Source organism: Cetorhinus maximus, unplaced genomic scaffold (genome assembly GCF_964194155.1).
Source record: "Cetorhinus maximus unplaced genomic scaffold, sCetMax3.hap1.1 HAP1_SCAFFOLD_1527, whole genome shotgun sequence".
Classification (NCBI taxonomy): Eukaryota; Metazoa; Chordata; class Chondrichthyes; order Lamniformes; family Cetorhinidae; genus Cetorhinus; species Cetorhinus maximus.
In genome coordinates this window covers 38,320-51,667 of record NW_027597468.1, presented here as the reverse complement: position 1 = coordinate 51,667, position 13,348 = coordinate 38,320, and the positions used below count along the sequence as shown (strand labels likewise).

General features: G+C 49.5%; 1 protein-coding gene across 1 annotated transcript; it reads left to right on the top strand.

Moving 5' to 3' along the window:
* Nucleotides 1-3,690: 3,690 nt before the first annotated feature.
* LOC144676340 (maternal B9.10 protein-like) lies at nt 3,691-13,001 on the top strand. The gene is made up of 5 exons (XM_078536786.1): nt 3,691-3,708; nt 7,584-7,771; nt 10,802-10,939; nt 11,596-11,749; nt 12,798-13,001. Exons 1-5 carry the CDS (start codon nt 3,691-3,693, stop codon nt 12,999-13,001), a joined length of 702 nt encoding a protein of 233 aa, XP_078392912.1.
* Nucleotides 13,002-13,348: the final 347 nt, after the last annotated feature.

Here is a 13,348-nt window from a genome sequence, read left to right as displayed (position 1 = left end):
CATCTTTTATGAAAATGTATGTATTTGACTGGTGATGCTCAGTCCTAATATCTCCTTTTGCAGCTCGATGTCAAAATCTGTCTCTTTTAGGCTCCTGTGAAACGCTTTGTGGTTGTTTACTATGTTAGAAATGCTATACAAATGCAGTCATTGTTTCTTAATATAACTGGACTCTGATTGTAACAGATTCTGGCTAAATATTCATTCACCTGGACTGTGAACCATGTCTGGAAACCAATTCTTTAACCAACTGTTAGAATTCTCTCGGGTCGAATATTTAATCACATCTCAATGTGATTACCAGAGTTTGAATTTTGCCAACATCAGTTATTGGCCAGAACAATGGGAGGAGAAACTGTCAGGAGATTTTTTTGCCCCCCCTTCCCCCGCCCTCTAACCCCACCAAGTGCCAGTCTGCAATTTGTTCCCATGTTTTGCTTTCAGAGAGGCACTGACCCCTTGTTCTGCTATTAACACCTACTGATGTCTGACCTTCATGCCATTATTAACACCTGCTTTCGTCTTTAACACAATCATTAGCACTCCATTTCTCTTGTGTCCAACACATCTTTGTCAAATCTCACCTGATCTCTCACCTATCTCTGTCCTTCTATTTTGTTCCACCCAGCCCCCACTCTCTTAAACAGTATTAAAAAAACCCAACACATTTCTAAAACAAAAACAGAAATACCTGGAAAAACTTTCTCCAGGTATTCCTGTTTTTGTTTTGGATTTCCAGCATCCACAGTTCTTTCCTTTGACCATCACATTTCTACATCTCTTCAGCTCTGGAGAAGAGCCATACGGACTTAAAATGTTAACTCTGTCTTTTCTCTGCGCAGGGCACTGACAAACCTCCTGAGTTTTTCTAGCACGTTCTGTTTCTGCCAGGAGACACGTTGGATGTGCCCCCAAATCTGGTGCGAATACTGGGGGTTGGCCAGAATATCGGGAGCGCCCCCCACCCAGTAACATTTAATGATTTGAGGTTGTCTCGGTCGGTCTGTTCCCTTTCTAGTGTTCACTTCTTAAACAGTTAAATCCTCAAGACAGCGGTGATGTCAACTCTGGAGGGTGGATGAGAAGCAACTCAGTTCAACGTACATCCTGGGTACCGTGTAATATAACTCACACGGAAAAGGTAGACAATATACCAGGGAACAGCTCCCTTAAGCTCAGAAGTCACAGGACAGTCGGGAGTCCAACATCTACAGACACCTTGTCGGATCAGCTCCAGCCTACAATAAGTCAGGCTGTTTGGAATCGATAACTGTAATCGTCACTATACGATTGATGCCTGATTAATAACCTTGCATTTGGACTATAGACTCGAGCCTGAATCACGGGGAGTTATTTAACTGCGTGCGCAGGTTTCCCCCAACACCTTCAGAGTGCAAATAAGACCACACAGTGGGAGTTGCCCCCGCAGGTTAGCAAGGCAAGGCAAAAATCAAACCAAAAACTAGGGATTATTTCTGGAGGGATAGAATTGAAAAGTAGGGAAGTGACATTAAGCCTGCATCAAAACTTGGTTGGACAGCACTGAGATTACCACGAGCAGTTCTGGTCCCCATATTACAGAAAGGACATCGAGATACTGGAGAGGGAAGATTTACAATGATGATCCCAGAAATGTGAGGGTAAACTCACATGAGTTTATATGAGGACAGGATGGACGGGCTGGGTCTTTGTTCTCTAGAAAAGTGAAGGCTGAGGGGGGTGACCTCATCGAGGTATTTAAAATTCAGAAAGGTTTGGATGGAGTGGATACAGAGGGAGTGTTTCCTCTGGTGGGAGGGGAGACCAGAACTAGGGGTCATCCATATAAGATCGTCACTAATAAATCCAATGGGTAATTCCGGAGAAACGTCTTTACCCAGAGAGTGGGGGGAATGTGGAACTTGCTCCCACATAGAGTGGTCGAAGTGAATAGTGTCGATGTAGTTAAGGGTGAAGCAGGATAAACACATGAGGGAGAAAGGAATAGAAGGATATGGCGATGGGGTGAGATGGCGAGGGGGGGCGGGATGAGGCTCGTGTGGAGCAGAAACACCAGCACGGAGCAGATGGGCTGAATGGCCTGTTTCTGTGCCGCATATATGAAATCCTGTGTCATCAAATCCTGTCTATGTCACTGTACAAAGTGCCTTCTCTTATCCAGGAGTAACAGAGCGAGTTTTAATTCTGTTCCCCTTGGGATCAAACCCCAGGTTTTCCACAAAATGAAACCAGTGACCAGGCTGACATCAATAAATTCCTTTAAATGTACAATACAGGCTCTGCCCATGGTGTCAAGATAAGGCAATGGCAGAGAGTGTGGGGATGAGGTGGAATTGAAGAGAGAGGGAGCCTCCTCACTAACACTGTGCCTTTGTGTAAGATACCCTTGGTTGTGTACACATGCATATGTAGGATTAAGATTGACCTAAACTCATGGTAAACAAAGGACTTGCATTTCTCTAGCGCCTTTCCCCCACCTAAGGACATCCCGAAGCATTTCACAGCCAATGAAGGATTTCTTTTGCAGTGAGCTCACTGTTAAAAGAAACCCAGAAGCACACAGCAAGATCCCACAAACAGCAATGTGATTATGGCCCCAGACCATCTGCTTTTTTACTGATGTTGTTGGAGGTGTAAATATTGGCCCCCAGGAAACCAGGAGAGCTCCCCCCTGCTCTTCTTCCAAATAGAGGCCATGGGATGTTTTACACTCACCTGAGAGGGCAGACGGGGGTTTAATGTCTCATCTGAAAGATGACTAATCTGACAAGACAGCGTTTCCTTGGTACAGACCCTCCGACAGTGCAGCACTCCCTCAGTACCGACCCTCCGACAGTGCAGCACTCGCTCAGTACTGACCCTCCGTCAGTGCGACACTCCCTCAGTACTGACCCTCCGACAGTGCGGCACTCCCTCAGTACTGACCCTCCTACAGTGCGGCACTCCCTCAGTACTGACTCTCCGACAGTGCAGCACTCCCTCAGTACTGACGGGGTGCTGCAGTACGGAGGGTCAGTACTGTGGGGGTGCTGCACTGTCGGAGGGTCAGTACTGAGGGGGTGCTGCACTGTCGGAGGGTCAGTACTGAGTGGGTGCCGCACTGTCGGAGGGTCAGTACTGAGGGGGTGCTGCACTGTCGGAGGGTCAGTACTGAGGGAGCGCTGCACTGTCGGAGGGTCAGTACTGAGGGAGTGCCGCACTGTCGGAGGGTCAGTACTGAGGGGGTGCTGCACTGTCGGAGGGTCAGTACTGAGGGAGTGCCGCACTGTCGGAGGGTCAGTACTGAGGGAGTGCCGCACTGTCGGAGGGTCAGTACTGAGGGTGTGCCGCACTGTCGGAGGGTCAGTACTGAGGGAGTGCTGCACTGTCGGAGGGTCAGTACTGAGGGGGTGCTGCACTGCCTGAGGTGCCGTCTTTCAGATGAGACATTAAAGCTGGGCCCAGTCTGCCGTCTCAGGTGGGTGTAAAAGATCCCATGGGCACTATGTTTAAGAAGAGTGGGTTGGGGGGGGGGGGGGTTCTCCCCATGTCCTGGAACCAAAACCACTAAAAAGAAACTGATGACCTGGGTTATCCTCAGATTGATGAAGGATCTTGCTGTGTGCAAATTGGCTACCGGCTTCCCTGCATTACAACAGTGAGCAGAGTTCAGAAATTAAAGCACTTCATTGTTTGGGGCCATAAAGCGCGATGGGACGCCCTGAGGCGGTGAGCGGCGCTAGATAAATGCATGTCCCCCTTTCACTTATTCTTGCTGCTTAACAGTGGCGAAGGCGCCTTTAAGAAGTGGGCGGGGCGCGGTTGACGTCAACCCCTGCCTTCTATGGTCATTGATGTGTGTCGGAAGGGACGTCCTCTCGTTGGCTGGGGACACAGTTTGAATCATCTTCTTGATGTAAATTTCTGGCAATGACTGAAGGCAGTTTGATAAAATCTCTCACACATTTTGCAGCCACAAGTCTGGACGTGAATCGAGGAGGCGAAAGCATCTCTGGTGAGTAGAGATTTAAATATATATAATATATATATGTAGACATATATTAGTGAACAAAACAACAGGAAACAAGTTTAGAAAAGTTTTTCAGAAGTTGGCCTTAAACTTTTTCCTGCCAGAGAAGTGTTGGTTTGCAATTGGCTATCAAATGTTAAGTAACCTGGTTACTTACATCTGTAAGTCTCTTTTTTTTTAAACCATGTTGCAGGAGAAAATATCTTTTTTCAGAGTTAGTTGGTGAGCTTTTTAAAGTTGTGCCTGTTGATGCAAGGTGCCACAATCACTTTTTCTTCCGAACTGAACTTTGACCGGCACACGAAACAAAAACAGAAAATAGCTGGGAAAACCCATCAAGTCTGAGCACATCTCTGGCGAGAGAGAGAGAGAGAGATCAAGAGTTAACGTTTCGAGCCAGCGGGTCAGTTTAATGTGCTGTGTCCCAATGCTGAATACAAACTCTCTGTCTCTGCCGCCACGGGTTGATTTTAGGGACCATCGAACAATCGGCACTGTCTCCAGGAGAGGAGGTTGGGGGACATAAGCAGAATTGATGGCCGCGTTAGAGGAATGATATACTTTCTCAGTGGGGGAGTGGGTTTCGTTAAGGCACAGTTCATGGTTCAGCACATCCCCACTTTTTTTTTTAGAAAAGGTGATGTTTTTGAGATGGTCCCTTAGGTGAACACGTGGATTTGGTTTCCAGTGTTGAAGTTTATAACTGTGCTGCTTGTAGTTTGTAAGAGTGATTGATTGATTCATTCGGGATCACTCAGGGTGGATGGGTTGCTGCCAGCTCTGGTGGGTGGGGGTCGGGGGATGGGGGCGCGGGTCTGAAGAGTTCGAAATGAAAGTTAGATATTGGTGTGTGTTTGGGGAATTCCAATTTTTGAGTCCAGGAGAGTGTGTGTGTGAGAGAGAGAGAGAGCGTGTGTGTGTGTGAGAGAGTATGTGTGTGAGAGAGAGAGAGAGCGTGTGTGTGTGTGAGAGAGAGAATGTGTGTGAGAGAGAGAGAGAGCGTGTGTGTGTGTGAGAGAGAGAATGTGTGTGAGAGAGAGAGAGAGCGTGTGTGTGAGAGAGATGTGTGTGAGAGAGTGTGTGAGAGAGTGTGTGTGAGAGAGAGAGAGCGTGTGTGTGTGAGAGAGTGTGTGAGAGAGTGTGTGTGAGAGAGAGAGAGCGTGTGTGTGTGGGAGAGAGAGTGTGTGTGAGAGAGAGATGTGTGTGAGAGAGAGAGTGTGTATGTGTGTGAGAGAGTATGTGTGTGTGTGAGAGAGAGATGTGTGTGTGTGAGAGAGAGAGCGTGTGTGTGTGTGAGAGAGATGTGTGTGAGAGAGGGAGCGTGTGGGTGTGAGAGTGTATGTGTGTGAGAGAGAGCGTGTGTGTGTGAGAGAGAGATGTGTGTGAGAGAGGGAGCGTGTGTGTGTGAGAGTGTATGTGTGTGAGAGAGAGCGTGTGTGTGTGAGAGAGAGAGTGTGTGTGAGGGAGAGAGCGTGTGTACGTGTGAGAGAGAGTATGTGTGTGTGTGAGAGAGAGCGTGTGTGTGTGTGAGAGAGAGTGTGTACGTGTGAGAGAGTGTGTATGTGTGTGAGAGAGAGTGTGTGGGAGAGGCTATGTGTGTGTGTGAGAGAGAGTGTATGTGTGTGAGAGAGATGTGTGTGAGAGAGAGAGCGTGTGTGTGAGAGTGAGAGTGTGTGAGAGAGTGTGTATATGTGTGAGAGAGTATGTGTGTGTGAGAGAGAGAGTGTGTTTCTTAAATTTCTTCTATTTGATGCTGTAGTTTTTGGAGTTATTTTCTCCCAGGGAGGAACAGGAGAGATTTGGTTTTCTGTTACTCGGCCCCTCAGGAAGTGTTAGCTCCGCCCTGCAATTGGAAAAACAAAAATGCCCCCGTGTGACCTGAAGACTGAGGGTAGTTGCGGTTTCTGTGGGGCCTGTAATGGACACTGGGGGAGGATGTTTGATATGGACACCTTCCTGGACAGTGGCACCAGAGTTACTCAGGGAAAGTAGCGCTTTTCCCCACCTCAGGACGTCCCAAAGCCTTTCACAGCTAACGAAGGACCTTTTTGTTGTGTGTGAGCTCACTGTTGTAATGTAGGAAACGCAGACAATTTACGCACAGCAAGATCCCACAAACAGCAATGTGATAATGACTCAGATCATCTGGGTTTTTTTTTTAGTGATGTTGTTTAAGGGATAAATATTGGCCCCAGGACCACGGGGAGAACTCCCCCCCCCCCCACCCCCCACCCCACCCCCTGCTCTTCTTCCAAATAGTGGCGGTGGGATCTCCCCGCGACGCCTCCCTTGGCCGAATGTCAGTCTGGATTGTGAGCTCCTGGTCTTTGTACTGGGGGGGCTGGTGCCCACAACCCTGTGAGTCAGAAGTAAGTGTGCGACGGACTGAGACACTGACTCACTTTGCTGGGCCGACAGGGCTTCCATGGAGCTTGTGTCTCTGAATCCACCGCAGTTAGAAACAAAACAACATGTTTACAAAAATCAGCTGTTTCACCTGAGGACAGTTTTAACAATCTGAAGGATGGCAGACTTCAGTGCAATTTGGATGTGAGATTGACTCTCACTTTTACTGTTTTACGCTCGGACATTGAATGCAAAGTGTTCTGTCCGAGAGAGGGATGTCCTTCTCCTGCTGTGTGACTATGAACAACATCTGGAGTAAGGACTGGCTCCTTGTCCCTGTCTCCACGTCCTCCCATTTACCTTTATAACGTTTTCCGTTTTAATGTTGTGGGGCTAATATTCACCCCAATGAATATCGCTGTCAAATAAAAATCGGATCTGGGTCACTATCGCATTGTCCTTTGTGGGATCTTGCTGTGCGCAAATTGACTTTTGCTTTTCCCCCCATTACGATGGTGACCCCCACTTCATAAATGGAAGGGAGTCATTTGGCTGTGAGGCTCTTTGGGATATCTTGCAGCGGTTAAAGGCGTTACAGAAATGTGAGTTCTTCACCGGATATACAGCAGGCCATTCGGCCCATCTGCTCCGTGCCGGTGTTTCTGCTCCACACGAGCCTCCTCCCACCTCCCCACCCCCCCGCCTCTTCATCTCACCCCATCACCCTATCCTTCCATTCCTTTCTTCCTCATGTGTTTATCCAGCTTCCCCCTAAAACACATCGATACTATTCACCTCCACCACTCCCTGTGGGAGCGAGTTCCACATTCTCCCCACTCTCTGGGTAAAGAGGTTTCTCCTGAATTCCCCATTGGGTTTATTGGTGATGATCTTATATCGATGGCCCCTAGTTCTGGTCTCCCCCACACACAAGAGGAAACAGTCTGTCTGTATCCAGGTGCGTGTTCCAGAAGGGTCTTTTCAGCAATGCCTACCACAGTCAAATAGCTCGCCAGCCAGGACTATTGTGGGGGGGGCAGGTAAAAGAGTTGCTGGTGGTGGGGGTGGGATGTTGTTGACACAAAGGGGTCATTCCAGCAGCCAGACCATGATCTCTATATTCCATCACCCTTCTCCCCACCCCCCTCCCTCACCCAACTCCAACATCCCCGACTGTAACACACTCTGAACAGGTTAATCTCTAAACACCCCCACCTTCCCCCCGCAGATACACCAGGAGACGATGAAGGAGGAGATCGGAGCCGGAGTGTCCTTCCTGGTCAGCTTGGTCAGGAATCGCAGCAGGCTACATCAGGAAAAGATCGAGGAGTTTGGGGAGAAGCTCACTGCGATACTGTACGGAAAATACCAGAATCACTGGTATCCAGCCAATCCCAGCAAAGGACAAGCATACAGGTAAGCAAACAGCAGAGCTGCCCAGTACAATGGCTAGAATATTACAGCACAGAAACGGCCATTCAGCCCATCTGCTCCATGCCAGTGTTTCTGCTCCACACGAGCCTCCTCCCACCCCCTGTTCATCTCACCCCATCACCATATCCTTCTATTCCTTGCCCCTCTCCCCCCCATGTTTTTATCCAGCCTCCCCCTGAAAGGGCATAAAATATTGGACAGCACACCAGGGAGGACCCTCCTCACTATTTCTTGCATTACGCTGAGGGACATTGTCCATCCACTTGCGAGAGCAGATGGAACAAGTCCTGGGTTTGAGTCTCCACCCCAGAGACTTCAGCCCCATAATCCAGGCCGACACTCCACAGTGCCAGTGCCGAGGGGGCGCCGCGCTGTCAGAGGGTCGGTGCCAAAGGAGATGCTGGCCTTCAGGTGAAACTTTAAACCAAAGTTCCCGTCTGCCTCCTTGGTGGGTGTAAATGATCCCACGGCCACTATTTGGAAGAGGAGCAGGGGGAAGGTCCTGGGGCCAATATTTACCCCTCAACCAACATCACTAACAAAACAGATGATCTGGGCCATTATCACATTAATGTTTGTGGGAGCTTGCTGTGCACAAATTTGCCGCCACGTCTCCGACATTACACAGTGAACATACTTTTGAATGAGTATTTCATTGGCTGTGAAAGGTTTTGGGACATCCTGGGGTGGTGAAGGCGCCAGAGAAATGCAAGTCTTTGTTTTGAAAAAAGCAAAAAAACTGCAGATGCTGGAAATCCAAAACAAAAACAAAAATACCTGGAAAAACTCAGCAGGTCTGGCAGCATCTGCGGAGAGGAAAACTGTTAACGTTACGAGTTCGTATGATTCTTCAACAGAACTAAGGAAAAATAGAAAAGAGGAGAAATATAAGGAGGTTTAAGAGGGGGTGGGACAGGTACAGCTGGATAGAGGGCCAGTGATAAGGTGGAGATAACCAAAAGATGTCATAACTAAAGGGCAAAGAGGTGGTGACAGTGGTGATATTATCTAAGGGATGTGCTAATGGGGACATTAAGGGTAGAAAGCAGGACGAGCAAGGTACCAGGTAGCCCTAGTGGGGGTGAAGTGGGGGGAAGGGATCGAAATAGGCTAGAAGGTAAGAGATAAAACAATTGATGGAAATACATTTAAAAATAATGGAAATAGGTGGGAAAAGAAAAATCTATATAAATTATTGGAGAAAAGGGGGATCGGAAAGGCGGTGGGGATGGGGGAGAGAGTTCATTGATTGTCTTTGTTTTGAAAGTTGCTCGAAGTTGTCCCTGCAATACCGGCCTTTCCCCACCTGGTGGCGCCGCTGCTCAGTTTTAAATTTGGATGAGCAGCTGAACCGCTTAAAGCCCCTTTAAAGCTGAGACAATGAAATTTTAGGGGCATCTTAAAGGAAGGTAGATGGAGGTGGAGAGGTCTCGGGAGGGAATCCCAGAGTTTAGGGCCCCAGGCAGCTGAAGGCACGGCCACCAATGGTGGAGCGATGGAAATCAGGGGATGCTCAAGGGGCTGCAATTGGAGGAAGGCAGAGATTTTGGAGGGTTGTCGGGCTGGAGGAGGTTACAGAGATAGGGAGGGTTATAGAAACTTGGAGGAAGTTACAGAGATAGGGAGGGTTGTAGAGACTGGAAGAGATTACAGAGATAGGGAGGGTTTTAGGGGATGGAGGAGGTTACAGAGATAGGGAGGGTTGTAGAGGCTGGAGGAGGTTACAGAGATGGGGAGGGTTGTAGGGACTGGAGGAGGTTACAGAGGTAGAGAGGGTTATAAGGGCTGGAGGAGGTTACAGAGATAGGGAGGGTTGTCAGGCTGGAGGAGGTTACAGAGATAGGGAGGGTTATAGAAACTTGGAGGAGATTACAGAGATAGGGAGAGTTGTAGGGGCTGGAGGAGGTTACAGAGATAGGGAGGGTTGTAGGGGCTGGAGGAGGTTACAGAGATAGGGAGGGTTGTAGGGGCTGGAGGAGGTTATAGAGATAGGGAGGGTTGTAATGGCTGGAGGAGGTTACAGAGATATGGAGGGTTGTGGGGGCTGGAGGAGGTTACAGAGATGGGGAGGGTTGTAGGGGCTGGAGGAGGTTACAGAGATAGGGAGGGTTGTAGGGACTGGAGGAGGTTACAGAGATAGGGAGGGTTGTAGGGACTGGAGGAGGTTACAATGATGGGGAGGGTTGTAGGGACTGGAGGAGGTTACAGAGATAGGGAGGGTTGTAGGGGCTGGAGGAGGTTACAGAGATGGGGAGGGATGTAGGGACTGGAGGAGGTTACAGAGATAGGGAAGGTTGTAGGGACTGGAGGAGGTTACAGAGATAGGGTGGGTTGTAGGGACTGGAGGAAGTTACAGAGATAGGGAGGGTTGTAGGGATTGGAGGAGGTTACAGAGATAGGGAGGGTTGTAGGGACTGGAGGAGGTTACAGAGATAGGGAAGGTTGTAGGGGCTGGAGGAGGTTACAGAGATAAGGAGGGTTGTAGGGGCTTGTGGAGGTTACAGGGATAGAGAGGGTTATAGAAGCTGGAGGAGGTTACAGAGATAGGGAGGGTTGTAGAGACTGGAGGAGGTTACAGAGATAGGGAGGGTTGTAGGGACTGGAGGAGGTTACAGAGATAGGGAGGGTTGTAGGGACTGGAGGAGGTTACAGAGATGGGGAGGGTTGTAGGGGCTGGAGGAGGTTACAGAGATAGGGAGGGTTGTAGGGACTGGAGGAGGTTACAGAGATAGGGAGGGTTGTAGGGACTGGAGGAGGTTACAGAGATAGGGAGGGTTGTAGGGACTGGAGGAGGTTACAGAGATAGGGAGGGTTATGGGGACAGTTTTGGAAACAAGGATGAAAGTTTTAAAATGGAGGCGTTGTCGGACTGGGAGCTAATGTATGTCAGTGAGTGACGGGGTGAAGGCTGAACAGGACTTGGTACAACTTGGGAAAAGGGCCAGTAGGGTTCTGGATGGTCTAATGTCTGTCCTCTTGGATCCTTCAGTATATTTTTTCTCTCCCTGGTAGATGCATTCGGATAAACAGGAAACATAAAGCAGACCCAACCTTGTTGCTCGCTTGTCAAGACTGTGATCTGGAATATAACCAGTTGAGACTGCCCAAAGAGATTACGTTGTGGATTGATCCCCAGGAGGTGTGCTGCAGGTAAGTCTTCACCTGGATGGTTTAGCAACACAGTCACCGCAGAGACAAACACAAGGAGCTCATCTGGAGAATTGTGTCCGATTCCGACTGCCTCACACTTTAGGAGGGAAGGCGAGGCCTTGGGGAGGGTGAGGGGGAGATTGACTCGAATGGCGCCAGGGAAGAGGGACTTCAGTTCATGTGGAGAGACTGGGGAAGCTGGGATTGTTCTCCTTAGAGCAGAGAAGGTTAAGGGGGAGATTGAATCGAGGCGTTCAAAATCATGAGGGGGTTTGGATAGAGTCAATAAGGAGAAAGTGTTTCCAGTGGCAGGAGGGTCGGTAACCAGAGGGACACAGATTGAAGGGAATCGGAACCAGAGGGGGAGATGAGAATTTTTTTTACACAGTGAGTTGTTGTGATCTGGAAGGCGCTGCCTGAAAGGGGGGTGGATGCAGATTCAACAGGAACTTCCAAAGAGGGAATTGTGTCTGTCTGTCTCTCTCTCTCACTGCTGTGCTCTCTGTCTCTCCTTCACTGTACGGTAAACCTTCCCTCGGCTGTGTTCTGCCAGTTTGTGTGGGTGTTTGTTGTTTATACCAGGTTGTTAGTGGCTGTGTCTCGCGTGTTGCTGCCTGACCCGATTCCCACTAAATCTTCAATTGAAATTCCTGCAGGTGTAGTGATGGGAGTCTGCCTTTCACTGTCGCTCAGTTTGGACAAGACTCCAGGAGGGCAGCTTCGACTCTGAGCAAGGCAGCGCGTCCTCGGAGTGCAGCACACCTGACTGCCAATCGGACACTTGGTCAGATGAAGGGGAACATGCCAAAGGTCAAACAGTGAAGGAAACTGCAGCAAAAACAGCTGAAGCTACTGGCAAGGTAAAGAGAACATTGAGCACCCAGTGCTGGGAGGGGTCGGAGTGAATGGTACCAATATTCTCTGTGCCGATCTCCCACCTTCTACTCCTGGAAACTCATCAAAAACTCAACTGCCCCCAGACCCTAACTCACATTGAGTCCCGTTCACCCATCACTATCCTGTCGCTCACTGACCTACACTGGCTCCTGGTCCAGCAACACCTCCGTTTTTAAAAAAAATTTCATCCTTATTTCAAATCCTTCCTCACCCCTCCCTATTTCTATAAACCCCTGGAACCCTCCCTATCTCCGTAATCTCCACCAGCCCCTACAACCCTATCTCTGTAACCTCCTCCAGCCCCTACAACCCTATCTCTGTAACCTTTTCCAGCCCCTACAACCGTCCCTATCACCATAACCTCCTCAAGCCCCAACCCTCCCTATCTCCGTAATCTCCTCCAGCCCCTACAACCCTATCTCTGTAACCTCCTCCAGCCCCTACAACCCTATCTCTGTAACCTCCTCCAGCCCCTAAAACCCTCCCTATCACCGTAATCTCCTCCAGCCCCTACAACCCTCCCTATCTCTGTAACCTCTTCCAGCCCCTACAACCCTCCGTGATCTCTGTGCTCCTCCAATTCCTGCCTCTTGACCATCCCCCGCTTCCCATCGCTCTGCCATTGGCGGCCATGTCTTCAGCTGCCTGGGGGCCCTAAGCTCTGGAATTCCCTCCCTAAACTCACTCACTCCCTCCCGAACACAGTCTGTCTCTCTTTCTATCTGTGGGAACTGGCTGTGCAATAGTTGGCTGCCCACATTTCCTCTATTTACAACAGTGACCACACTTCACATAAATTACTTCATTGGCTGTGAAACACTTTGGGACGTCCTGAGGTGGGGAAAGGCGCTAGAGAAATGCAAGTCCTTGCACGTGGCCTGTGGAGACGGGGCTGGGGATTAAATGGAGCTTGTGTGTGTGATTTGTCATGTTTAATTGCTTCAATAATTTTTTCCCTTAGGTTTCTGGAAGTTTCTCCCAGTGCACTTCTGCGTGGCCTCTGTACCCTCACAAGCCGGTGCAGTATGCCACATTCTACCAACCCGTCCACCTCATCAGCTACTACTTGATACCCGGACTGGACCAGGCCCTGCAACCTTCACCAGGCTTCCTCCTGCCTCAGGTGCAGGCCCACTGCTCGAAGATCGGCAAAAGGCACAAGTGATGAAGGTCCTGGCTAGCAGAGGGATCGGATACCTCGCTCACACTGAGCTGTGCCAACCCTGTGCTTAACTGCTCCATTCTAACACCCATGGGCATGTTTGCAAGTGGCTGAGCTGTGTGTGTGTGAGCGCGGTGTGTGTGTGTGTGTGTGAGCGAGTTGTGTGTGTGTGTGAGCACGGTGTGTGTGTGTGTGTGTGTGTGTGTGAGCGAGGTGTGTGTGTGTGTGTGAGTGTGAGCGAGGTGTGTGTGTGTGTGTGTGAGCGAGGTGTATGAGTGTGAATGAATCAGAGAGAAGTGTTGCTGTATATAACATTCACTACTCACGTGTGTGTGTAAGGCCCACACTGC